This window comes from Dendrobates tinctorius, unplaced genomic scaffold (genome assembly GCF_039654945.1).
Source record: "Dendrobates tinctorius isolate UK_male_01 unplaced genomic scaffold, ASM3965494v1 ptg000012l, whole genome shotgun sequence".
Lineage (NCBI taxonomy): Eukaryota > Metazoa > Chordata > Amphibia > Anura > Dendrobatidae > Dendrobates > Dendrobates tinctorius.
Genome location: NW_027361680.1, coordinates 20,326,666 through 20,352,500, shown reverse-complemented (window position 1 = coordinate 20,352,500; position 25,835 = coordinate 20,326,666). Strand labels below are relative to the sequence as shown.

At 43.8% G+C, this 25,835-nt stretch overlaps 2 protein-coding genes across 8 annotated transcripts in view; one reads left to right on the top strand and one right to left on the bottom strand.

The window, feature by feature from the left end:
* The window catches only part of ST13 (ST13 Hsp70 interacting protein), a 652,995-nt gene that overhangs the window by 173,320 nt on the left and 453,840 nt on the right, over positions 1-25,835 (top strand). The gene's annotated exons all lie outside the window — the stretch shown is intronic.
* Positions 8,890-12,218, bottom strand: LOC141067177 (uncharacterized). The gene is made up of 3 exons (XM_073558038.1): positions 11,837-12,218; positions 11,513-11,708; positions 8,890-10,699 (listed from the first exon to the last, which is right to left on the bottom strand). Exon 3 carries the CDS (start codon positions 10,192-10,194, stop codon positions 8,989-8,991), a length of 1,206 nt encoding a protein of 401 aa, XP_073414139.1. The 5' UTR covers positions 10,195-10,699; positions 11,513-11,708; positions 11,837-12,218; the 3' UTR covers positions 8,890-8,988.

Genomic DNA, 25,835 nt, shown 5'->3' with positions numbered 1-25,835 from the left:
AAAGTCAAATGGTGCTGCTTCCCTTCCGAGCTCTGCCATGCGCCTAAGTAGTCGTTTACCCCCACATATAGGGTATCAGCGTGCTCAGGATAAATTGCACAATAACTTTTGGGGTCTTGTTAACCTTGGAAAAAGGAAAAATTGGTTGGTGAAAAGATCGTTTTTGTGGAAAAAATGTGATTTTCAAGTTTTACGGCTGTAAGTTATAAACATCTGTGAAGCCCTTGGGTGTTCAAAGTTCTCACCACATATCTAGATAAGTTTCTTGGGGGTCTAGTTTCCAAAATGGGGTCACTTGTGGGGGGTCTTCACTGTTTAGGCACATCAGGGGCTCTCCAGTTGTGACATGGCGTCCGATCTGAATTTCAGCCAATTTTGCAGTGAAAAAGTTAAACGGCGCTCCTTCCCTTCTGAGCTCTGCCATTCGCAGTAACAGTGGTTCCCCCCAACATATCAGGTATCGGCGTACTCAGCACAAATTGCACAATAACTTTTGCAGTCCAATTTCTCCTTTTACCCTTGGTAAAATAAAAAAAAAAAAATTCGACCTGAATTAATTTTTTTTGTGAAAAAAAGTTAAATGTTACATTTTTTTAAACATTCAAAAAATTCCTGTGAAGCACCTGAAGGGTTAATAAACTTCTTGAATGTGGTTTTGAGCACCTTGAGGGGTGCAGTTTTTAGAATGGTGTCACTTTTGGGAATTTTTTATCATATAGACGCCTCAAAGTGACTTCAAATGTGATGTGGTCCCTAAAAATAAAATGGTTTTGTAAAAATGTCTGTCTTATGAGGAAAGGTTGCGGGATTTGGGAATGTTTAGCTTGCAAAAGAGAAGACTGAGAGGAGACTTAAAAGCTGTCTACAAATATCTCAAGGGCTGTCACATTGTAGAAGGATCATCTTTATTCTCATTTGCACAAGGAAAGACTAGAAGCAATGGGATGACACTGAATGGGAGGAGACAAAGATTAGATATTAGAAAAAAACTTTTTGACAGTGATCAATGGGTGGAACAGACTGCCACGAGAGGTGGTGAGTTCTCCTTCAATAGAAGTCTTCAAACAGAGGCTGGACAGACATCTGTCTGGGATGATTTAGCGAGTCCTGCTTTGAGCAGGGGGTTGGACCAGATGGCCCAGGAGGTCCCTTCCAACTCTACAATTCTGTGATTCTAATGGGATATCGCTGGTCAACTTTTAACCCTTATAACTTCCTAACAAAAAATAATTCTGGTTCCCAAATTGTGCTGATGTAAAGTAAACGTGGAAAATGTTAAGTTTTTTGTGTGCCATATCTGTGATTTAAGGGCATAAAAATTCAAAGTTGGAAAATTGCAAAATTTTCGCCAAATTTCCATTTTTTTCACAAACGCAAGTTATATCAATGAAATTTTACCACTAAAATGAAGTACAGTATGTCAGGTGAAAACATTGTCAGAATCACCAGGATCCATGGAGGCGTTCCAGAGTTATGACCTCATAAAAGGTCAGTGGTCAGAATTGTAAAAATTGGCCCGGTCATGAACATGCAAACCACCCTTGGGGGATAAAGGGGTTAAAATCTCTTATGTAAATTGCCTCTTCAGAGAGGCAGTGGACTAAAACTCTAGTGCCACCTATTGGCAGTTGTGATCCTAAAGGTCAATATTGACTCTTTAACGAGCCTTGCAATATGACTTGGGATAAAAGATGAACCAGAATTTCAATTTGCAGACTGTGTTTCGGGGTCCGTTCAAAGTATGAGATCTGATTTGGGTAGGTGAGAGGCTCTGAACTGGGGTGTAAAGGCCCCGTCACACTAAACGATGCACCAGCGATCCCGAAAACGATTCGACCTTGTCAGGATCGCTGGTGCCTCGCTACATGATCGCTGGTGAGCTGCCAAATAGGCAGCTTCACCAGCGATCAGGACCAGCTAGGACGCTGGTATCTAAGGTAAATATCGATTAACTAAGCGTGCACGTCACTTAGTTACCCGCTGTGTACCTTAGATACCTGCGTGCTCGCGCTAGGACGCTGGTATCTAAGGTAAATATTGGGTAACTAAGCGCGCTCGTCACTTGTTACCCGCTGTGTGCCTTGGATACCAACTCCCAGTGCGAGCACGTAGGTATCTAAGGGACACTGCGGGTAACTAAGTGACGCGCTCGCTTAGTTACCCCATATTTAGCTTAGATTCCAGCTCCCAGCGTCTGCTTGCAGCGCTGGGAGCTCGCTGATCGTCGGTCTCCCGCTGCCACACGCAGCGATGCGCGCTGGCCAGCGGGAGACCAACGATCAAAAAATGGCCCAGGACATTGCTGCACGATCAGCGATACCCGGCGGGGGGGCCGGTCGCTGATGTGTATCACACACAGCGAGATCGCTGTTGCGTCACAAAATCAGTGATCTCGCTGTGTGTGACGGGGGCCTTAAGGGGTAATGTTTCTCCTTGTGGAGAGTGACAAGCCAGGCCTGGTTTGTCAATGAGATTCTTATTTGGCTTTTATCCGGTCATATTGCAAGGCTCATTAAACAGTCGATATTGTCTTTTTGGATCACTGCTTCCAATAGGCAGCGTTATAGAGTTCTAGTCTTAATAATTTGCATGATCCCAGCAAAGAGCAAACAGATGAACGGCAAACTAGGGCACACAAATCACCACATTAACAGACGGAGCTATTTATCTGAAGTATTGCGGCATATATTTCAGTCAAAAAACGGAGGTGCTTGCATGAAAAAACATGAATATTTCAATGTGAAATGAAAAAAGAATAAATATGCAGCACTCACCAATATAGCTGAAAAACTGTGCGTCTTTATTTCACATGAATTCCATGAATGGTTATGTGGACATGCAGGATGTTAGAGGAATGCTAGGGGAGGGAGGTGCCGGACAACGGCCGTTTCGCGATAACTCGCTTCTACGGGTCCGAACTTTTCGGATTTTGGCGCGCACGGCGCACCGTCATAAGTGCGCAGCGCAGGTCAAAGCGCAACTAGCGCACAACCTGCGCACGATCGGCGCACCCTATGCTAAAGATAGGGTGCGCCGATCGCAGGCGCCGCTGTCCGCTAGGAGGCGGCGCTACAAGGAAGGGGCGGGCACGCCGGGCAGAGAGCCGGCTCGGGGGCGGAGCTACCCCCGGCCGTGCGCGCGCTGAAAAAGCGCTAGTGTGAAACCGGCCTTAGGCTATGTTCACAATACATGTTTTTTATGCTTTTTTTTTTAATGAAATTTTCAGCTGCATTTTACATAGTACCAGCAAAGTCTGGATTTCAGAAATCTCATACACACGGCTTGTTTTTTTTCTCCTCAATATTTTGTGCTTTGCTACTAGGCTTTTCTACAATAGACCATGTCACTGTCAGCGGTTTTTCACCACCCGTTAATTTGAATGGGTGAAAATGCGTGGTGAAAAAAATGCATGTTTCAAGTTTTGCTGCGTTTTTAGTGAAAAAATAAAGTACAGCAGTATATCAAACCCACTTATTTTTTGTGATTTTCCCAGGTTTAGCGCCTTGGTCATCTGAGGTGGCAGTTAGGATTAGTACCCTTTAATTAAATTAGTCATGTGTTCAATGTAAACATTGGTCTAGCATTGGGTTGCTCATGCATTCTACAATTTCACACCTTGTTCCAGCCAAAGTGAGAAAGTAAACTGTGTCCTACAAAGTTGATGCACTGCCAAGGTCTTGGGTAAACTAATCTAACCCAAGCAGAGGTGCAAAACCGGCTAAATAAGATTAAAATAGATAAATCTCCGGGTTCGGATGGTAATGCACCCATGAGTGCTAAGAGAAATAAGTAATGTAATGGACAAACCATTATTTCTTATATTTAGGGACTCTATAGCGACTGGGTCTGTTCCACAGGACTGGCGCATAGCAAATATGGTACCAGTATTCAAAAAGGGCTCTAAAAGTGAACCTGGAACTTATAGACCATTTAAGTCTAACCTCTTTGTTGGTAAAATATTTGAAGCGTTCCTGAGGGATGTTATTCTGGATTATCTCAATGAGAATAACTGTTTAACTCCATATCAGCATGGGTTTATGAGGAATCGCTCCTGTCAAACCAATCTAATCAGCTTTAATGAAGAGGTAAGCTATAGACTGAACCCAAGGTGAGTCATTGGACGTGGTAGATCTTGATTTTTCCCAAGCATTTGATACCGTGCCACACAAGAGGTTGGCACACAAAATGTGGGTCTAGGGGAAAATGTGTGTAAATGGGTAAGTAACAGGGGCGTAGCCTGCCTATGGAGGCGTATGGACACACCACCTCGGCTCTCTTCTCCGGGCTGAGGCCCAGAATCAGCCGCTCGTGAACTCCCTGGGGCGTTTTTGCTCAGAGTATGAGCTGTAGGAGGAAGGGGAGATCAGCCTACCGAGATATAATAGCCTCTCATCCTGCAACAGAGGCATACAGAAGTTACTTCTGGGAACCTTGGCCACCAAGGGGAGCACAAACTTGGCCGCCGCCCCCTCCAGCTATGCAGCCTCTGTGGGGCTGAAGGGGAGTGAGGTGAGAGCCAGAGAAGGAGAGCATGATCTTCTACAGACTCCAGTTCACTCCATGCTGCAAGAGTTAAAACAAGGGGGTCATCTAAGCAGCCAGAGAGCTCCGCACAGGGGATGCGCTGGAATCTCCCTTCACCATGAATGAGGACCAGGACTGGCAGAGCATAGACATGGATGCACAAGGTAGGCTGATGGTAGCTGGCCATTCTAGCCAGACTTAGACATTCCATGCAAACTCTGAATGGGCTTTATTTCTTGACGAGACCCAGACGCAAAAAGGGTGTTCTGAGGAGCTGCCTTCCCCCATGCTTTCATCAGGATGCACTACAATCCCCAGCAGTGCAGCAGGAGCTAATTCTCTTTTGGAGCAGACTGCTGCCTCTCCTTTTCATCCCAGGGGAGGGGACACACATTCCTCTGCCATACAAGCCTCAGGAGTTATAGCAGAGTGAACTCGGCTATGTAACAGGCTAACAGCTATTCCTACAAGAGAGGACATGGAGACATACATAACACGGTGGGAGCTGGCATGCAGGTCAGAATTGAATACTCTGCGCACTGACATTAAACAAGTAGATACTCAGGTCCAGGACCATACTAACAGAATCCAAGATATTGAAAGGAAGATGCTTTCTCATCAGAAGTCACTAGACATATACTCCAGTCAGCTTCACTACCTGATAGAAACCCAGTATAATGCAGAAAACTGGAAGGTGCAATAATCTGAGGAGACGGGGTTTACCTGAGTCAGTAGAATCTAAAGATCTTTCTCATACATTGCAACGCATTTTCAACAGAATCCTGGGTGAGCCTCCTGAGAAGAAGATTGAATTGGACAGAGCTCACAGAGCACTTGGCCCAGGAGCATCTGTCCCTGACCATCCACGGGACGTGATATGCCGCATTCATCACTATGTACAAAAAGAAGCCATCCTGCAGAGGCTCAGAGATGGATCCCCTGATCTTTTCCAACGATAAAAGATTCTAATCCTACTGGACCTGTACTGCTTGACTTTACAAAAAAGAAGAGCATTGAGACCTCTCTTGGATTTGCTTTGAGATCATAACTTGCCTATAAGCTGGGGATTTCCATTCCGTTTGCAGGTCCGTCATGTGGGCCGCATGCGTTAGCTCAGGTCCCCATCGGACGTTGCATCATTTACATCAACCTTGAACCTCTCTCGGATTGAAATTATGAACTGGCCTACTATTCCAGTGGAGGCCTCTGGCAGGTTATCCCAACGTCCGCCAAGGGCCACATAGCGCTGGGGCAGGAGTCTTTCTCTCTCCCTTGAGATCTGTGGTCGGAGGTTGACTTCCTTTCAACAATTAATGCACTATTCTGATATGCAATGTTATGTTTCCATGTTTTGCTTTCAGATACTGATTGTGGAATGTTGCTCTAGTTATCTATATACTTGTAACCGTCATCAGGAGTTGTGTTAGGCTAGTTTCACACTTGCTTTTTTTTGCAGCGCGTTTTTCCCGCAAAAAAACGCATTAAAAAAACGCATACAAATGCATACAAACGCTGCGTTTTTTTCCAGCATTTTAATGCGCATGCAGGAAAAAAACGCAGCGTTTTTGCGCGTTTGTATGCGTTTTTTGTGCGTTTGCGTTTTTTTACAGATTTTGGAAAAACCCCACAAAAAAGAAAAAACAACCATTCAACAACACACAAGACCAATGGGACTTCATTGTGGGTGTGGTATGTTAATATATATATAGACCCTGTCTACAGTATTCTTCACATTTGCTTGATTCTTCTCGTGACCATGGATCTGCGCTGGAAGAGTTTTCACTTCAACTTGGATTTGGACATCGCGATGGCTCAGGCGTATGCAGTTGCTTGCCATGAACAAAGGAAGAGAGAGAGGCAGCGAAGACGGCGGCGTATGTGGATACATCCGATTGTTGAACTCCGGGAGAGCCGTGGGGCATACCACACCCTCTACAGCGAGCTACAGGCAAACCCGGAGAAATTTACAGATTATATCCGGATGTCCCACGAAAGTTTCTTGGATTTGCTTGCTCGTGTCCAACAATCCATCCGGAGACAGGACACACAGCTCCGTCGTGCGATTCCTCCTGAGGAACGGCTACTGGTGACATTACGGTATGTTTTAAAAACCAAGGGGTGCGGTCTGATGGTTTTTTTTTAAATTTAGTATTCAAAACCTTGGGTAATTAGTTTTCGTGAATGTACTAATATTTTATTTTATAGTTTTTTAAAATAATATACATAAATATTAATTTTAATTCTTTGTCTGTTCACAGATTCCTGGCGACTGGAGAAACCCTATCTTCACTACACTTCCAGTACCGTATTGGAATCTCTACCTTGTCTGGAATTGTTGCTGACACCTGCCGGGCTCTCTGGAATGTTCTTTGCCCAGAATTTATGCCCCTGCCCACCGCTGAAAAGTGGATGGAAATTGCTGACAAATTCTGGACAGTATGCAATTTTCCCAACTGTTTGGGAGCTGTTGATGGTAAACACATACGGATCATCAAACCCCAAAGAACGGGATCTGAGTACTATAATTACAAAAAGTACTTTTCAATAGTACTCATTGCGATTGCGGATGCCGGATGTATGTTTGTAGCAGTGGACATTGGAGCATTTGGCCGTGGTAATGACTCACAGGCTTTTAAAAACTCAGACATGGGCCGGAGGTTGTATGGCAACCAATTTAATTTCCCTATGCCACGGCCTCTTCCTCACACCGAAGCTCCGCCACTGCCCTTTGTAATGGTTGGCGATGAGGCTTTTCAAATGTGCGGAAACTTACTGAAACCCTACTCCAGCCGGGACTTGGACCACAACAAAAAAATATTTAATTACAGGCTGACCAGGGCCAGAAGAACTGTCGAGTGTGCTTTTGGGATTCTTGTTTCCAGATGGTGAATTCTGGGCACGGCCATTAATCTTAAACTTGAAACAGTCGATGAGGTGGTGAAGGCCTGTGTGGTTCTACATAACTTTGTGATGGCTAAAGAGCACCCGACCTTTGAACTGGACGATGATGCTCCTAACCCATTGCCTGAATTCACTCAGCACACTCTCAGGTCATCCGTTGAAGTTGGCCAAATGAGGGACCAATTTGCGGCCTACTTTATTTCTGATGTAGGACGGGTGCACTGGCAAGATGAAATGGTGTAATGTTTTTGTTTGTTTATGGTAATAAAAAACCTTATTTGATACCATTACTGAGTGCACTATATTTTTTAAACTCCAATTTAATAAAAAACTTCCCATGTATAACTGAATTTTTGGATGTTCACACACCTGGGCAGGTAAATACACATATGAGTTAAAATGCAGCATTGCTAGTCTGCGTGAAATATATTGGAACGAGCAAAGCTGCAGGCCATGAATCAGGAAACCATTTTTTTTCAAGAGAAAGTTGTGCAACTAGTTGAAAACAAAGTATGTGATTTTCTCAAAACACAACCCTCAAAACCCTCTAGTTGGTAAAACTAGAGTTATTACACTAGGCCTTGGAATGACTATACTAGGCCGTGGTATTTCAAATATGAGTATAGTAGGCCTTGGGGCTAGTAGTATAGTAATATGTGAAATACCACGGCCTAGTATAGTCATACCAAGGCCTACTGTAATAACTCGATTTTTAACAACTAGCATCTTGTTTCACAAAAAACAAACTGGTGAAACTAGAAAGAAACTTATTTTTTAGACAAGTTTCAACAGTTTGTTTTTCATGAAACCAGATTCTAGTTGGTAAAACTAGAGTTATTACACTAGGCCTTGGAATGACTATACTAGGCCGTGGTATTTCAAATATGAGTATAGTAGGCCTTGGGGCTAGTAGTATAGTAATATGTGAAATACCACGGCCTAGTATAGTCATACCAAGGCCTACTGTAATAACTCGATTTTTAACAACTAGCATCTTGTTTCACAAAAAACAAACTGGTGAAACTAGAAAGAAACTTATTTTTTAGACAAGTTTCAACAGTTTGTTTTTCATGAAACCAGATTCTAGTTGGTAAAACTAGAGTTATTACACTAGGCCTTGGAATGACTATACTAGGCCGTGGTATTTCAAATATGAGTATAGTAGGCCTTGGGGCTAGTAGTATAGTAATATGTGAAATACCACGGCCTAGTATAGTCATACCAAGGCCTACTGTAATAACTCGATTTTTAACAACTAGCATCTTGTTTCACAAAAAACAAACTGGTGAAACTAGAAAGAAACTTATTTTTTAGACAAGTTTCAACAGTTTGTTTTTCATGAAACCAGATTCTAGTTGGTAAAACTAGAGTTATTACACTAGGCCTTGGAATGACTATACTAGTCCATGTTATTTCACATATGACTATACTAGGCCTTGGGTTGGTTTTTAACATGTATTTACCCATCAGTGTGTGTGAGCGGCGCAAACAACATTAATGAAACTTAGTAATGGTGAACCACAAATGTAAATTTATTTTTTATCACAAAAATAAACCTAAAAATTATTTTTTACGGCGTTTGGGGGCAGATGGTTTCAATTTGGGGGTGTGCAGGGAATATGCAACACTTGCAGTTGAAGACGGTGTTTGAGGGGAAGGGGCAACAAAACTTGTGGGGGAAGGTAGTCCAGTTAAGGGAATTAAACTAGGAACACTTGTAGGAGAGGAAATCTGTTCAGGTACATTAGTTGTAATGGCATGTCGCCGTAGGCTTGTGTGCCTGGACCGACTTTGGCCCAATGCCCGCCTTGATTGATTTCGCCTTGAACTAGGGGCAAATATGGAATGTAGGTCCCCCGTCTGCTGGTATGGCTGCTGCTGCTGAGGTGGCGGCTGCTGCTGCTGAGGTGGCGGCTGCTGCTGCTGAGGTGGCGGCTGCTGCTGCTGAGGTGGCGGCTGCTGCTGAGGTGGCTGCTGCTGCTGAGGTGGCGGCTGCTGCTGAGGTGGCTGCTGCTGAGGTGGTTGCTGCTGCTGCTGAGGTGGCGGCTGCTGCTGAGGTGGCGGCTGCTGCTGAGGTGGCTGCTGCTGCTGAGGTGGCTGCTGCTGCTGAGGTGGCTGCTGCTGCTCTTCGTTGTCAGTGCTCGTCCTTGCAGGAGGACTGGTGGCGGCAGTGATGGTCCAGGTTTGCAGAGTGGTGGTGGCAGGGCTACTACATGTTGTTGTAGCGGCAGGGCTGTTCCATGTTTGCCTAGTGGTGGCTGAGCTCCACGCATGCATGGGATTGGCGGTGGTGCTCCAGACAGGAGCAGCGCTTGCCATGGTGGTGTCGGTGAAGTGACCAGCTGCACTCAGACTTGTGGTGGTGTAACGGTGGGTGTCCTGGCTTTGAATAGAGGTGTCCGTGCAGTGGTATGCAGCACAAGTAGGTAGTGAGGTGAAGCGAGTCAATGGTGGCACAGGTGGAAAGGACACCACTGACTGCTGACCGTACCGATTATGCTGCATAGCCTGCAAGAAAGCATTGTTGCAGGCCTGCAGCACATTCAGCTGTTGATCAGGACTAAGGTGTTCCGCCATGCCCTTTTCAATCTTACTAAAAAAATGGTGTGCTGGTCTGTTGAGGTCGGCCTCCAGACGGTCAAGGCGCTGTTCTACAGAATTGAAGCGGTGTTCAAAGTGGTTAAAACCACGTTCCATGAGTGCAAAACCGCTTTCAACTCTGTCGGACAGTGACTTGAGGCTGGAATTAAATGTCTCGCTCAAATGCATAAACTCGGGCAAGACATTCCTGTCCAAGGCCCTCTGCCGCTGGCGGGTAGTGCCCGCATAACCAGTGGCAGAGACCTGGGACAGGGGAACACCTGATGGCCCAGCTTCCTGGTCACCAGCTGTGTGTGTGGTTGACCTGCAAGGTGCTTCCTGGCTGTCGGATGGCTGGGACGGGTCAGAGGACGTCCGAGGAAGGACCGCTCCAGGGCCAGGTTGCAGGGTGCTGCTCCAGGTGCTGTGGAAGAAAGGAAAATCATTACTACCATGCCTTTACAAGAAGCATCAGCTGTGGATTAGAAAAACACAGATTAATAAAAATAAAAACCCAAAATGTATAATACTTACGATCTTGTGGCAAGGACCGGTCTTAGGAACTGCAACGCGTGATAGTGACGGTATCTAGTTCTGGTCCTTGACGCAGATCCACTGCGAACCTGGCCCTCAGCACGAACATCACTGTTGAAGCAGTCCTTGATCGAACGCCAACGTGTTCGGACTTTGTCCACTGTTGATAAAAAAAAAACAGTGCCGTCAAGGACAACAGTCACTGCGGCACAATGTAGCAATACAATACTCAAAGCAGTCACTGTAGACCCCGATGACACTGTTGGGTTTCCTGCTAGAATACACCTAGCACGAAACCCAACAGTGCCGTCAAGGACAACAGTCACTGCGGCACAATGTAGCAATACAATACTCAAAGCAGTTACTGTAGACCCCGATGACACTGTTGGGTTTCCTGCTAGAATACGCCTAGCACGAAACCCAACAGTGCCGTCAAGGACAACAGTCACTGCGGCACAATGTAGCAATACAATACTCAAAGCAGTCACTGTAGACCCCGATGACACTGTTGGGTTTCCTGCTAGAATACACCTAGCACGAAACCCAACAGTGCCGTCAAGGACAACAGTCACTGCGGCACAATGTAGCAATACAATACTCAAAGCAGTCACTGTAGACCCCGATGACACTGTTGGGTTTCCTGCTAGAATACGCCTAGCACGAAACCCAACAGTGCCGTCAAGGACAACAGTCACTGAGGCACAATGTAGCAATACAATACTCAAAGCAGTCACTGTAGACCCCGATGACACTGTTGGGTTTCCTGCTAGAATACGCCTAGCACGAAACCCAACAGTGCCGTCAAGGACAACAGTCACTGCGGCACAATGTAGCAATACAATACTCAAAGCAGTCACTGTAGACCCCGATGACACTGTTGGGTTTCCTGCTAGAATACGCCTAGCACGAAACCCAACAGTGCCGTCAAGGACAACAGTCACTGCGGCACAATACAGAGCAGGGAAATACTCACTAAACGCCTTTTTGGAGGATGCTGTGGCGCTGTCCCAGCCATCCATCAACGCTGCGGCCACCTCATTCCATAGCCGCCGGGTCACCACATTGTCCTTGTACAGCCGGTCACGGCTGTCCCACAACGGCGAACGCTCCTGGACCAGGCTGATGAGCTGCTCATTATCCAGGTAGACGTCTTCATCCCGTTGTGGAACCTAGACAAAACACATTCATTAGAATAATCAAATTTAAATTGAATAAAAAGTTACAAAAAAAGAAACAAAAAAAGGAGTAAAAATAGAAGATAAAAAATAAAGAACATTACAAATCATTTGATACTTACATTCCGTATCACCACCGGGACTTGGCTTCGCTGCTCCTGCTCTTCGCCCTCACTAGTCCCGTCCGCAGATGATGATGACGATGTCTTAAGAAAGTTGAAAAAAACGTAAGAGATTTGGAGAAGCAGCAGATATACTTACCAGATGCACGAAAATAATCACCTCACGGTCTGCTTGCGCCAATTCCTGCCGCGATGGGGAATACTCGGATTCTGAAGACATACTGCATGTAAAAATAATAAAAATCATTAGTACATACATAATTTTAAAGGACAGGCATATAATGTAATATACTCACATTCTTCGCTGATATAATGGGTTCTTGGTTGACTGTCTGCTCTTCAATCTGTCAGTGTAGTAGTGGCAGAGTTTTGGCAGGCACCTCCTTTATATAGACTTTTTTTTTTTGAATTTAGAAGATTCTAACTAGGATAAAAAGTGGACACCACCCAAAAAACGCAGCGCTAAAAAAACGCATACCTGCGCATGCCAGTGCGCACGTATGCGCATCCATAGGCTATAATGGCCATTTTTAGCGCAAAACGTGCGCATGCGATTTTTTCCAGGGCCAAAAAATGCAACATGCTGCGTCTGGAAAATCCCAACGCACACCCCAAAAAAACGCAGCGCATGAAAATCGCATACATGCGCTGACCAGTGCGCAGGTATGCGCACCCATGTTAAATATAGGGGAAAAAACGCATGCGCAGGTGTGCGTTTTTTTCCAGCGCTAAAAAACGCAAATGTGAAACCAGCCTAATCAATGTTTTTTTTTTTTTTCCTTGGGGCTTGGTGACCGACCCTCTTCTCCCTACCTAGATATAGACAGCAGGTTAAGAGAAGTCTTGGGTGAGGGAGGGTCCTGGGGCTTGTATTCTGATTATATAACTGTACTCTGTTCTCCTTGTTTTTACATGGGGGCAATGGTACTTAGGGGGCAGATTCAGCTTTGGTGTCATCTCGGCCTGGGGAGGGGAGCCCCTCTATGGAAAGCATAGTCCCCACCGGGAATTCACGTCACATTGTTGGACGTTAAACAATTTTCCCAACAATACCTGTGCACTTCGCACATCTTTTTGTACATGTTCTTTTGTATCTTCTTAGTATAGCCACTCTAACCTAGTCAGTATGTTTTTTCTTCCCTTACATTTTTCTTCTTTCCCTTGCCTGACTCTTTTATATTTTCCTTTGTCTTCCCTCTTCTCACTCCTGTTTCTGCTTCTGTCCCTTCTTCTTTTCTTCCCCCTCCCATATTTTTTTTTTCTTTTTCTTCTTTCTCTCCCTTTTCCTCTCCTGCTTGAAAAGCACTTTACCATTATCATGGAGCGGATCAACATAGGATCCATTATTGCCCGAGGGATGAATCTCCCTCAGAAAAGAGCTCAGATCTTGTATGGTATGCATAAAAAGTGGACTCATATCCTCCTGTTCCAAGAGACTCATTTCAAGGCTGGCTGTCTCCCCACCCTGAAGGATCAATATTATTGCTCTTGGTTTCACAGCCCTAACCCTGACTCAAAGTCAAAAGGGGTCTCAATGGCCCTACATAAGTCATTGGCCCATTCGGTCCTAGATTCTAGGATTGACCCAGAAGACAGGTACATTCTCCTAAATCTCTGTATTATTAACTCAATAGTATTCACCATAGTTAATTGGTTCCTACCCAACAAAAACCCGACTTTAGCTTGTTCCGCTATTCTGTTGCTCTTGTCTGATTTTGGGGAGGGAACTCTGATTGCAGGTGGTGACTTCAATTTTACCCCTGATCTGGAGGTGGATACTTCATCTAAGAGCTATTTCCTGCCCTGTATACATATCAAAGCTCTTAAATGTAACATTCAGAACCTACGCCTGGTAGATTCCTGGAGAGTCCTGCACCCTACTGATAGGGACTATACCTATTACTCCCCGATGCACTCTTCATATAGCCGCATAGATATGCTGTTAATCAGCCAGCATGCCCTGACCTGGCAGGCCCAGGCTTCTATTGGTCATATTGCCTGGTCGGACCATGCTCCGGTGTTTCTCCATGTTACCCCACCAAATGGCCTTCACCGACCATGGACATGGCGCCTCAACGATAACTTGCTTAAAGAGAATCTGCCACCCTTTTTTTTTTTACTATCAGCTGCCGGCACTGACATCAGGGGCTTATCTACAGCGTTCTGTAATGCTGCAGATAAGCCCCCGATGTAACCTGAAATATAAGAATATCACGTTGGATTATACACACCGGAGGGGGCGGTCCGGTCCAATGGGTGTTGCGGTCCTGTCCGACGCCTCCCATCTTCATACGATGCCGTCCTCTTCTTCCCGTCCTGTAGTGGTGCAGGCGCACTACTCTGCCCTGTTGAGGGCAGAGCAGATTCCTGCAGTGCGCAGGCGTCGGGAGAGGTCTGGCGCCTGCGCTCTGCAGTATTCTGCTCTGCCCTCAACAGGGCAGAGCAGTGCACCTGCATCGGAGCCTCTACAGGACGGGGAGAACTGCATCGTATGAAGATGGGAGGCACGGGACCGCAACACCCATCGGACTGGACCGCCCCCTCCGGTGAGTATAACCGAACTCTTTTTTTTCTTATCTTTCAGGTTACATCGGGGGCTTATCTACAGCATTACAGAATGCTGTAAATAAGCCCCTGATGTCAATGCCGGCTGCTTATAGTAAAAAAAAAAAAAAGTGTGACAGATTCCCTTTAACCCCTTTCTGACATCAGACGTACTATCCCGTCCATGGGCCCCGGGCCCCTATGCCCATGGACGGGATAGTACGTCTAGCGCGATCAGCGGCGTTAACCCCTTGCACACCGAGATCAAACATGATCACGGTGTACCGGGGTTAAAGGGAAGCATCGGCAAGGAGGGGGCTTCCTCCGTGCTTCCCTGAGCCCCCCACAGCAGCGCAATGTGCAGCAAGGAGGAAACCTGCACACTGCCTGTGACAGATTGCTGATCTGTCACAGTGATCTGTGATGGACAGATGGACAGATCAGCGATCTGTCACAGTGATCTGTGATGTCCCCCCTGGGACAACCTAATAAAGTTAAAAAAAAAAAAAAAGGTGTAAAAATAATTTTAAAAAAATCGCTTAATAAACTAAAAAAAAAAAATATATATATATATATATATATATTACCTAATAAATTCATTTTTTGGAAATAAAAAAACAAAACAATAAAAGTACACATATTTGGTATCGCCGCGTCCGTAACGACCTGCCCTATAAAACTGTCCCATTAGTTAACCCCTTTAGCGAACCCCTTAAAAAATAAAAAACGAATAAAAAAATGATTTATCATACCGCCGAACAAAAAGTGCAATAACGCGCGATCAAAAAGACGCATATAAATATCCATAGTACCCCTGAAAACGTCATCTTGTCCCGCAAAAAACGAGCCGTGACACAGCATCATCAGAGAAAAAATAAAGTTATAGCTCGCGGAATAAACCGATGCAAAAATAATTTTTAGATAAAATTGTTTTTATTGCATAAAAGCGCCAAAACATAAAAAAAGACATAAATGAGGTGTCGCTGTAACCGTACTGACCCGAAGAATTAAAACCGCTTCATCAATTTTACCGCACACAGAGCTGTGTAAATGCACCCCCCAAAAGAAATTCATGAAACGCTTGTTTTTGTTCATTCTGTGTACTAAAAATCGGAATAAAAAGCGATAAAAGAAGTCACGTGCCCGAACATGATACCAATAAAAACGTCAACTCGTCCCGCAAAAAATAAGACCTCACATGACTCACTGGGTCAAAATACGGAAAAATTATAGCTCTCAATATGTGGTGATGCAAAAACTATTTTTACAATAAAAAGCGTCTTTTAGCGTGTGACAGCTGCCAAAAATAAAAACCGCCATAAATAGTAAATCAACCCCCCGTTATCACCCTCTTAGTTAGGGAAAAATAATAAAATAAAAAAAATGTATTTCCATTTTCCCATTAGGGCTAGGGTTAGGGGTGTGTTGGGGTTAGGGTTGGAGGTAGAATTGGGGGGTTTCCACTGTTTGGGCACATCAGGTGCTCTCCAAACGCAACATGGCGTCTGATCTCAATTCCAGCCAATTCTGCGTTGAAAAAGTCAAATGGTGCTCCTTCCCTTCCAAGCTCTGCCATGCCCTCAAACAGTGTTTTACCCCCACATATGGGGTATCAGCCTACTCAGGACAAATTGCAAAACAACTTTTTGGGTCCAATTTCTCCTGTTGCCCTTAGGAAAATAAAAAATTGGGGGCAAAAATATCATTTTTGTGGAAAAAAATGATTTTTTATTTTCACGCCCCGGCATTATAAACTTCTGTGAAGCCCTTGGGGGTTCAAAGTGCTCACCACACATCTAGATAAGTTCCTTAGGGGGTCTAGTTTCCAAAATGGTGTCTTTTTGTTTCCACTGTTTAGGTACATCAGGGGCTCTCCACAGGCAACATGACACCCACAGACCATTCCATCAAAGTCTGCATTCCAAAACGTCACTACTTCCCTTCCGAGCCTCGATGTGGGCCCGTACAGTAGTTTTTTCCCACATATGGGGTATCAGGGTACTCAGGACAAATTGGACAACAACTTTTGGGGTCCATTTTCTCCTGATTACCGTTGGGAAAATAACAAAAAATGGGAACTAAATTATCAAGTTTGTGGAAAAAATACGATTTTTTTATTTTCACGCCTGGGCGTTATAAACTTATGTGAAGCACAGGGGGGAGTTCAAAGTGCTCACCACACATGTAGATAAGTTCCTTAGGGGGTCTAGTTTCCAAAATGGGGTCACTTGTGGGAGGATTCCACTGTTTAGGTACATCAGGGGCTTTCCAAACGCGACATGGTGTCCGATCTCAATTCCAGCCAAAAAAGTCAAATGGCGCTGCTTCCCTTCCAAGCTCTGCCATGCGCCCAAATAGTCGTTTACACCCACATATGGGGGGTATCAGCGTACTCAGGACAAATTGCACAATAACTTTAAGGGTCCTGTTACCCTTGGGAAAGTAAAATTTGGGGGTGAAAAGATCATTTTTGTGGAAAAAATGATTTTTTAATTGTACCGCTGTACATTTTAAACTTCTGTGAAGCCCTTGTGAGTTCAAAGTTCTCACCACACATCTAGATAAGTTCCTTGGGGGGACTAGTTTCCAAAATGGGGTCACTTGTGGGGGCTTTCCACTGTTTAGGTACATGAGGGGCTCTCCAAACGCGACATGGCGTCCGATCTGAATTCCAGCCAATTTTGCATTGAAAAAGTCAAACGGCGCTCCTTCCCTTCTGAGCTCTGCCATGCGCCGAAACAGTGGTTCCCCCCCACATATCAGGTATCGGCGTACTCAGGACAAATTGCACAATAACTTTTCCAGTCCAATTTCTCCTTTTACCCTTGGTAAAATAAAAAAAATTGAACCTGAAATATCTTTTTTGGGAAAAAAATGTTAAATGTTCATTTTATTTAAATATTCAAAAAATTCCTGTGACGCACCTGAAGGGTTAATAAACTTCTTGAATGTGGTTTTGAGCACCTTGAGGGGTGCAGTTTTTAGAATTGTCACTTTTGGGTATTTTCTATCATATAGACCCTCAAAGTGACTTCAAATGTGACGTGGTCCGTAAAAATAAATGGTGTTGTAAAAATGAGAAATCGCTGGTCAACTTTTAACCTTTATGACTTCCTAACAAAAAAAAATTTTGGTTCCAAAATTGTGCTGATGTAAAGTAAACATGTGGGACATGTTACTTATTAAGTTTTTTGTGTGCCGTATCTGTGATTTAAGGGCATAAAAATTCAAAGTTGGAAAATTGCGAAATTTTCAAAATTTTCGCCAAATTTCCGTTTTTTTTCACAAATAAACGCAAGTTATATGAATGAAATTTTACCACTAACATGAAGTACAATATGTCACGAGAAAACAATGTCAGAATCACTGGGATCCATTGAAGCGTTTTAGAGTTATTACCTCATAAAGGGACAGTGGTCAGAATTGAAAAAATTGGCCTGGTCATGAATGTGCAAACCACCCTTGGGGGTAAAGGGGTTAAAGACCCTCTGTGCACCAGCCATATTGTACAGAAATAAAAGGGCTAGGAACAGGAGAACACCAATGTGGCTAAATAAGGATGTAAAAAGGGCAATAACTAACAAGAACAAGGCATTTAAGAAGCTAAAACAAGAAGGCAATGAAGAAGCATTAAAAAGTTATAGAGAAAAAAATAAAATGTGGAAAAAAACAAATACATTTAGCAAAAGTGGAAACTGAGAGACTCATTGCTAAGGAAAGTAAAACAAACCCCAAACTATTGTTTAGTTATATAAACAGTAAAATGATTAAAATTGATGGTGTCGGCCCTTTAAAAAACAATGAGTGTGAAATCATAGAGAGCGATGTGGGAAAAGCAAATGTTTTAAATACTTTTTTCTCAATAGTGTTCACACAGGAAAAGGATTTGCCAGGGGAAATGCAGAGTGATAATGTAAACTCCCCATTAAGTATTACCTGCCTAACCCAGGAAGAAGTGCAGAACCGCCTTAGTAAGATTAAAATTGACAAATCACCAGGCCCTGATGGCATTCACCCTCGGGTATTAAGGGAGTTAAGTAATGTGATAGACAGGCCTCTATTCCTTATATTTAAAGACTCTATAGAAACAGGGTCTGTTCCTTTTGATTGGCGGCAAGCAAATGTGGTACCAATATTCAAAAAGGGGTGTATAAGGGAACCTGGAAACTATAGGCCAGTAAGCTTAACATCTGTTGCGGTAAAATTTTTGAAGGGTTTCTAAGGGATACCATTATGGAATATCTCAATGTTAATAAATGTTTAAATCCATATCAACATGGATTTATGAAGGATCGTTCCTGTCAAACTAACCTGATCAGCTTCTATGAGGATGTAAGCTCTCAAATGGACCAAGGAGAATCATTGGATGTCATTTATCTTGACTTCTCTAAAGCATTTGACACTGTCCCAGATAAAAGATTGGTAAGTAAGATGAGAAAGCTTGGGCTAGGGGAAAATGTGTGTAGATGGGTAGGTAGCTGGCTTAGTGATAGAAAACAAAGAGTGGTTATTAATGGTGCATACTCAGATTGGGCCAGGGTTACTAGTGGGGTACCACAGGATTCTGTATTGGGCCCCCTACTATTTAATATATTTATTAATGATCTAGTGGATGGCTTACACAGTAAAATATCAGTATTTGCAGATGATACAAAACTGTGTAAGGTAGTTAACACAAAGGAGGACAGTTTGCAGCTACAGACAAATTTGAGTAAATTGGAGAATTGGGATGAAAAATGGCAAATGTGGTTTAACACAAATAAGTGTAAGGTTATGCACATGGGAAGGAGAAACAGATGCTACAATTACTTACTAAATGGGAAACTGCTGGGGAAATCAGACATGGAAAAAGACTTAGGCATCTTAGTCAATATGAAACTATATTGGAGTGCCCAGTGTCAGGCAGCTGCCACCAAAGCAAATAGGGTCATGGGATGCATTAGAAGAGGTCTGGGGACACGAGATGAAAACATAATTCTCCCTCTGTACAAATCACTCGTCAGACCACACTTAGAGTAGTGTGTGCAATTTTGGACGCTGGTGCTCAAGAAAGACATTACTGAACTTGAAAGGGTTCAGAGGCGGGCTACTAAAATGATAAATGGAGTTGGTTCACTACAATACCCAGAAACGTTATCAAAATTAGGTCTATTTAATCTAGAAAAGAGAAGACTTAGGGGAGACCTAATATATATGTACAAGTATATCAGAGGGCAATACAGAGATCTCTCCAATTAACTGTTTGTACCAAGGACTGTGACAAGAACAAGGGGGCATTCTCTTCGTTTGGAGGAAAGACAAGTTCTGCACCAGCATAGAAGAGGGTTCTTCACGGTAAGAGCAGTGAGGCTCTGGAATTCTCTTCCTGAGGAAGTGGTGATGGCCAACTCACTGAATAAATTTAAGAAAGGAATGGATGCTTTTCTTGTGAGTAACAGTATAGAAGGTTACGAATAAATTAATATTATAGGTAGATGTTTGACCCAGCTTAGGGGAAGGAATTTTTTTCCCTATGGAGAAAATTGGCTTCTACTCTGTGGGTTTTTTCCTTCCCCAGGATCAACAATGCAGAACAGCTGCACTAAAAATAGGCTGAACTAGATGGACATAAGGTCTTCTTTCAGCCTTCAAAACTATGTATGTTACACTATGGAGATTAAGAAGTCAATCTCTGAATTTCTAGAAATCCATAAACGTGACCAGATGTCCCTTCCTACCCAGTGGGAAACACTTAAGTGTGTTATAAGGGGTCTTTTGATAAAGCATGGCTCTGGATTGAAAAAAAGAGAGGGCCTCACTAATTTCCTGTCTGCCAGCAGATTAATTCATTGGAATCCTCACATAAACAATTTCTATCCTCTTCTGTGTATGCAGACCTGTTAAAAGCAAGGGAGGAGCTCGGGGTCCTACTGGAACAAAAATATTCCCGTCAAAAAACAGATTTCGTCAATTTATGTATCAACCTGCGGGTAAATGTGGCAGTGCATTGGCTAGGGTGCTACATCCCAGAAAGAACACTAGTTATATCCCACAAATCATGTAGATCGGGGAGGCCCGCACACAGGATCCAACCCAAATTACTGAATCCTTTTGAGCCGATTATAGTGACCTATATAATATTAAGGGCCAGTTCAGGGTCATGTCAGCTTTGTCTCTTCACCTCAAAATAAACGACTATATCAGACAAAACGCCCTCCCAACTGTCCATCCTGAACTTGCGGACTCTCTGGAGGAGGACTTTTCAGAGGAAGAGATTACTGCCAAATTAAATCAAATCCGGTGGGAAAGAGCCCAGACGCTGATGGGTTTACTCCAAAATTTTATAAGGTATTTAGCGAGCAGCTTGTCCCTTTCCTAACAAAATTCTTCAGTTCTGTGTTAGAGTGATCCCCATTCGTGCCTCAGTCCCTGGAGGCCCACATCAGCATTTTACCAAAACCTGGGAAGGATCCATTGTTAATTTACAATTATACACCCATCTCTTTGATTAATGTGGACGTCAAAATATTTTCGAAGGCCCTGGCCAATAGATTGGCGCCTTTTTTACCCAGGGTTACTGATACAGATCAAGTAGGGTTTGTCAAGGGCCGGGTGGCCAGAGATATTTATAAAGCTCTTCTCCTGATGGCTCGGGTGAGGTCCAGATCGCTTCCGTTGTGTTTGCTTTCGGTTGACGCTGAGAGAGTTTTCGACCAGGTCAACTGGAGCTTCATATCTGCTTCCTTGCATCAATTGAGCCTGGGCACCAAATTTATCGAGAAGATTCTCTCTATATATGAGCCCTTCAGCTAGGGTTAATGGGTTCCTGTTATGAATGGGTCACCCGAGGAGAAAAAAGCACAACAAGCTAAGTCACAGAAAACCAGAGAGGTTGGTAACTATGCATATTGCAGATCCCTGATCTTACAACACAAATAGCAGTAGCCGTGGAGCGTGCCTACGATGTTCCTAGACGCCTCGTCACGGCCGGAGGACTAAATAAGCCTAAAGCAAGAAAAGGGAAAACTAACTGCCCCAGAGCAGACCCCAAAGGAATAGATAGCCCTCACACATGTATTGACGGTGAAACAAGATGAAAACACAAACACAGGTAGGAAAATAGGCTGAGCAAACGATGGGGCCCAAACTAACTAGACAGGAGAGGAAAGGAAAGACACTGTCTGCAATCTGCCCAAAACCCTACAAAATAATGTCCAACACTTCCGATAGCAAAATTAACCCTGAAGTCACTAGACTTCTCCCACTATATCAGCACTCTGAAATATTCTGAGACAGAGCAAAAAGAGACCAAACTAGTAAGGGACAAAAAGCAAATTGGCAAAATACTGATAAATAAGAGTGGAAATTCAGCACAGCCCCCAGCCGGGGCTGGCTGAACGCACAAAAAACTGAATAGACCAACAAATCAAGTGTGACCATTAGCAGAAAAACTTAGCTTTAGATGACTGGAACAAAGCTGAAAACCAAGAGCTGACAAGCCAGAAGGAATCACCAGCAACTGAATAGGGCGGCGGCTGTCTTAAATCCAATCGGAGACTCCTGAGATCCAATCGTCATCCTCATTCTCAGGTGGCAGATTTCCACCGATCAAATCAGCCTCTCTACCTCCTGTTACCACCAGAGGGAGTCTGGAAGGAGAACTCACAACTGGTGAACCAGAGAGTGAACTCACAACAGGTTCCTGTCCTTCCCTATCCACATCAATAACGGTACACGGCAGGGGTGTCCTCTGTCCCCCCTTGTATGTATTGATAATGGAACATATTTCAATAGCCATTACTAAGAACCCAAGCTTTCGTGGTATTCCAGTTGGGATAGGTCTATGTATATCAGCTTTATATGCACGTGACCTCCTTGTGTTTGTTTATATCACAGCCTCGCATTTCCTTCCACTCCATAACCTCCCTTGGATCAGTCCTAAAAGTAGAGGTCAATTCAGTTCTGAAGCTGACCTTCTTAAAGATACACTTAGTGGATGGGATCTGGAGACCCGCAGAGGCTCTCTCTCCTTAGGCTGTGGACCACTTACACCCCTCTCCTCTAATCCGGAGTTTCCCCCGAGGATGGAGAAGGATCGTTTTCTTGGGTGGGAGAGAAGGAACAATACTAGATGCTCTCATGTCCTCAAGGGTTCAGCCATGCCCACTTTCGAATCAGTTCAGCCGTTAGAGGGCGGGGACCCTTCTGATTGGTTGGAATACCTCCAACTGAAATCCTTCCCCTCGTCTCCAGAAGGAGCTGGTTCATACTTCTCCCTTCCTACGCCGTTTGAAAAGCTTTTCCTGTTGTGGTCGCCGCCTGCACGTGCTGTCCCCTTAATATATGCTCTTTTGAAACAAAATACCAAAGACGAGTTCCCCAAGTATGTGGGGAGGTAGAGTGGTGAGTTGGAAGTTGATATATCGGAGACGGAGTGGAGGAAGGCATTTGTATACTTAAATAAATTCTCTATTGCCTGTGCCGCACAGGAAAAGAATTGCAAAATTCTCACCAGGTGGTATCACTGTCCTGATGTTTTACACGCCACTTTTTCCTCCATCTCCATAGGTGCTGGCGTTGTGGACTAGAGATGTACCGTGCTACACATTTGGTTGGGATGTAATCATATTAAGCCATTTAGGATTCTGTCTTTTCCGCTTATCAAGCCATTAGCGATCATTCGGTGACCAACTCCCCCCCCAGGTGGCTTTTATGATCTATCCTCCCAGGCTCGTTTCGGTTCCAGAAAAAGGGTCTCCTAAGATTTTGCTTAACTGCTGCCCTCACTGTGATCCCGAGACCATGGAAATCCTCCTAATCTCCGAATGGGTTAAGGAGATTACCAGCCTTCAAAGTATGAAGGACTTGTCCGCTGAGGTTAATGGTTCGTAATATCAAGAGAATGATGTGCACTCTGTCCAAGGAAGGATGGTGCTGGCTGAACACAAAGTCCAATATATAGAAATATAGAATAGAATCAGCTGCACTCAAGAAGTAGATGATGGTGCAAAAATAAGAATCAGCCGCACTCAAAAAGTAGATGATGGTGCAAAAATAAGAATTTTTATTGTTTTTAAACAAGCATCACCAGGTGTATGAAATGGGACATACAAGGCTTGCGAACGAAGAGGTTAACGTTTCGACCACAACTGGTCTTTTTCAAAACCTCACAGCAACAATAAATACACTGTATGAGTGTGCTTGTAAAAATAAATGTGAACAGACCAAAATATCAAAAGTTAAAAATAATTCCCTGCACATATATACATTATTTACAACCAAATGATCACATAACTTGGTTAAAATATGAAATAATACGTAAATTAGATTCACAAGGTCTTCTGACACAGGAGTAGCAGAGAGAATTTCAGAGACTTGCATATAAAGTGCAAAAAGAACATGAGGAAATGCATATTCATGTATCTCTAGGCATTCTGATCAGGCCAATACAATCATCTACTAACCTTTTGAAGAGGAAAATAGAGGTAGTGTTCATAGGAGGGTAAGGCTAAGTTCACACGTAGCGGAACTCTTGCGGAAATTACAGCGAGAGTTTCAGAATTCCATTCCGCGGGAAAATCGCATTTTAAATTCCCGCGATTTTCCAGCGGAAAAACTAGCATTTTGCAAGCGTAATTAGCTTGCAAAATGCTAGCGTTTTCCAAGCTATCTGTAGCATCGCTTGGAGAACTGATTGACAGGTTGGTCACACTCGTCAAACATAGTGTTTGACAAGTGTGACCAACTTTTTACTACTGAGGCCGCCTATGCAGCATCAGTAGTAAAAGATAAAATGTAAAAAATAAAAAAAATAAAAAAATGGTGTTATTCTTACCTTCCGACGTCCCGCGCAGCCTTCCCGCCTCTCTCCACGATCTCTTTCCCAGAAATCCTTTGCGAAAATGCCCGCAATGACGTCCGTTCTTGCGGGATCGCGACGTCTCGTGGTAATTCGTGATGACGTCGCGCGAATGGCCACGAAACTTCGCGATCCCGTGAGAACGGACGTCATCGCGGGCATTTTCGCAAAGGATTACTGGGAACGAGAGCGTGGAGAGAGGCGGGAAGGTAAGAATAACACCATTTTTTATTTTAAATTCTATTTTTTACAGGGATGTGGTACCCAAAGCCCGGAGGACAGTCTCCTTTCCTCCGGACCGTGGGTACCATCTGCAATTGTTCTGCTTACTTTTCGCATGGTGTGCACAGCCACATGCGGGAAGTTAGTGGAACAATGCATTCCTATGGGTGAGGGATCGCCGCGATTCCGCAAAATTAATGAGCATGCTGTGTTTATTACAGCAAAGCGATTCTGCCGCGGTAAAAACCGCAGCATTAGCACAGCATTGCGGAATCCCAAAGGAATGCATGGGATGCTTATTTTTCGCGTTTTCGCTGCAAAATCGCTCGGTTAAAACCGCCGCGGAAGCGCGAAAAAAACGCCACGTGTGAACTCAGCCTAAGTCCCAGGTAAACTATTCAGAAAAAATTGGTAAAAGTATATAAGTGAGGGAAGGAAACACAGAACTAAGGTTCCAGGATGTCAGGTGAAGGTGTTCATAAAAAGACAAACCTTGGGTATACTGGAATGTGTCCTGTCTGCCTGGTAATGGATGCTGTGGTTTGCATTGGTGGCAGTGGTGCTATAAAAAGCAGCGTTTGCCGTCACTTCCGGGATCACGAGGTCCCAAGTGAGGCATGTAATATCCCGGGCAGGGCTTGGGGCATAATGTATGACGCTATGTTTATCATTGGTGGCAGTGGAATACTGCGGTAGTGTCCGCCGTCACTTCCGGCGTCAGGAGACCTGCAGCGGGGCTGGAGCTAAGGGGAGAGGCTTGTAATGCCGGCGCATGCGCCCCTGTGTCTAGTAAACCCATCATTGCTTGTGAAGAACCGCCCATGTTAGCTGTGAGGGAGCAGAGTATAGCGCACGTGTGGAAGGCTTAAGACCAGCCTCTGACAGCACACTAGAGGCATGCGCGCTGTATACTGCTGTCAATGTTGAGAGTGTTATTTTAAAGAGCAATAAAAGCTGGTACTGAAATGTGAAGAAAAAAGGGGGGGAGGAATGTCAAATAAAATTGGGGCTCTGGCTGTGTCTGAAAATAAAATGGCACATGCAAAATTAGAAAATAAAAAACCAAAATAGAAAATAAAAAAACAAGAAATAAGATTGAAAGAGGAAGTTTTTATTTGGAGGTAAAAAATGTATTTGTTGAAAATACTCGAAAGTGACCCATGGAAGCAATGGATGGAAAAAAATGAAGGCAATAAAATAAAAAAACAATAAATAATATAGAAAATTAATCGTGAACAAAAAAAATAAAATAGAAAACGAAAGGGATAAAAAATGAAACAATAAAAAATAAAAATATATGAAAATAGAAATATTACAGAATTTTTTTTAAAAATAAGGAATCCAAAAAATTAAAAAAATAAAGAAAAAAAATAAAAATAAAATAAATATTGGGAA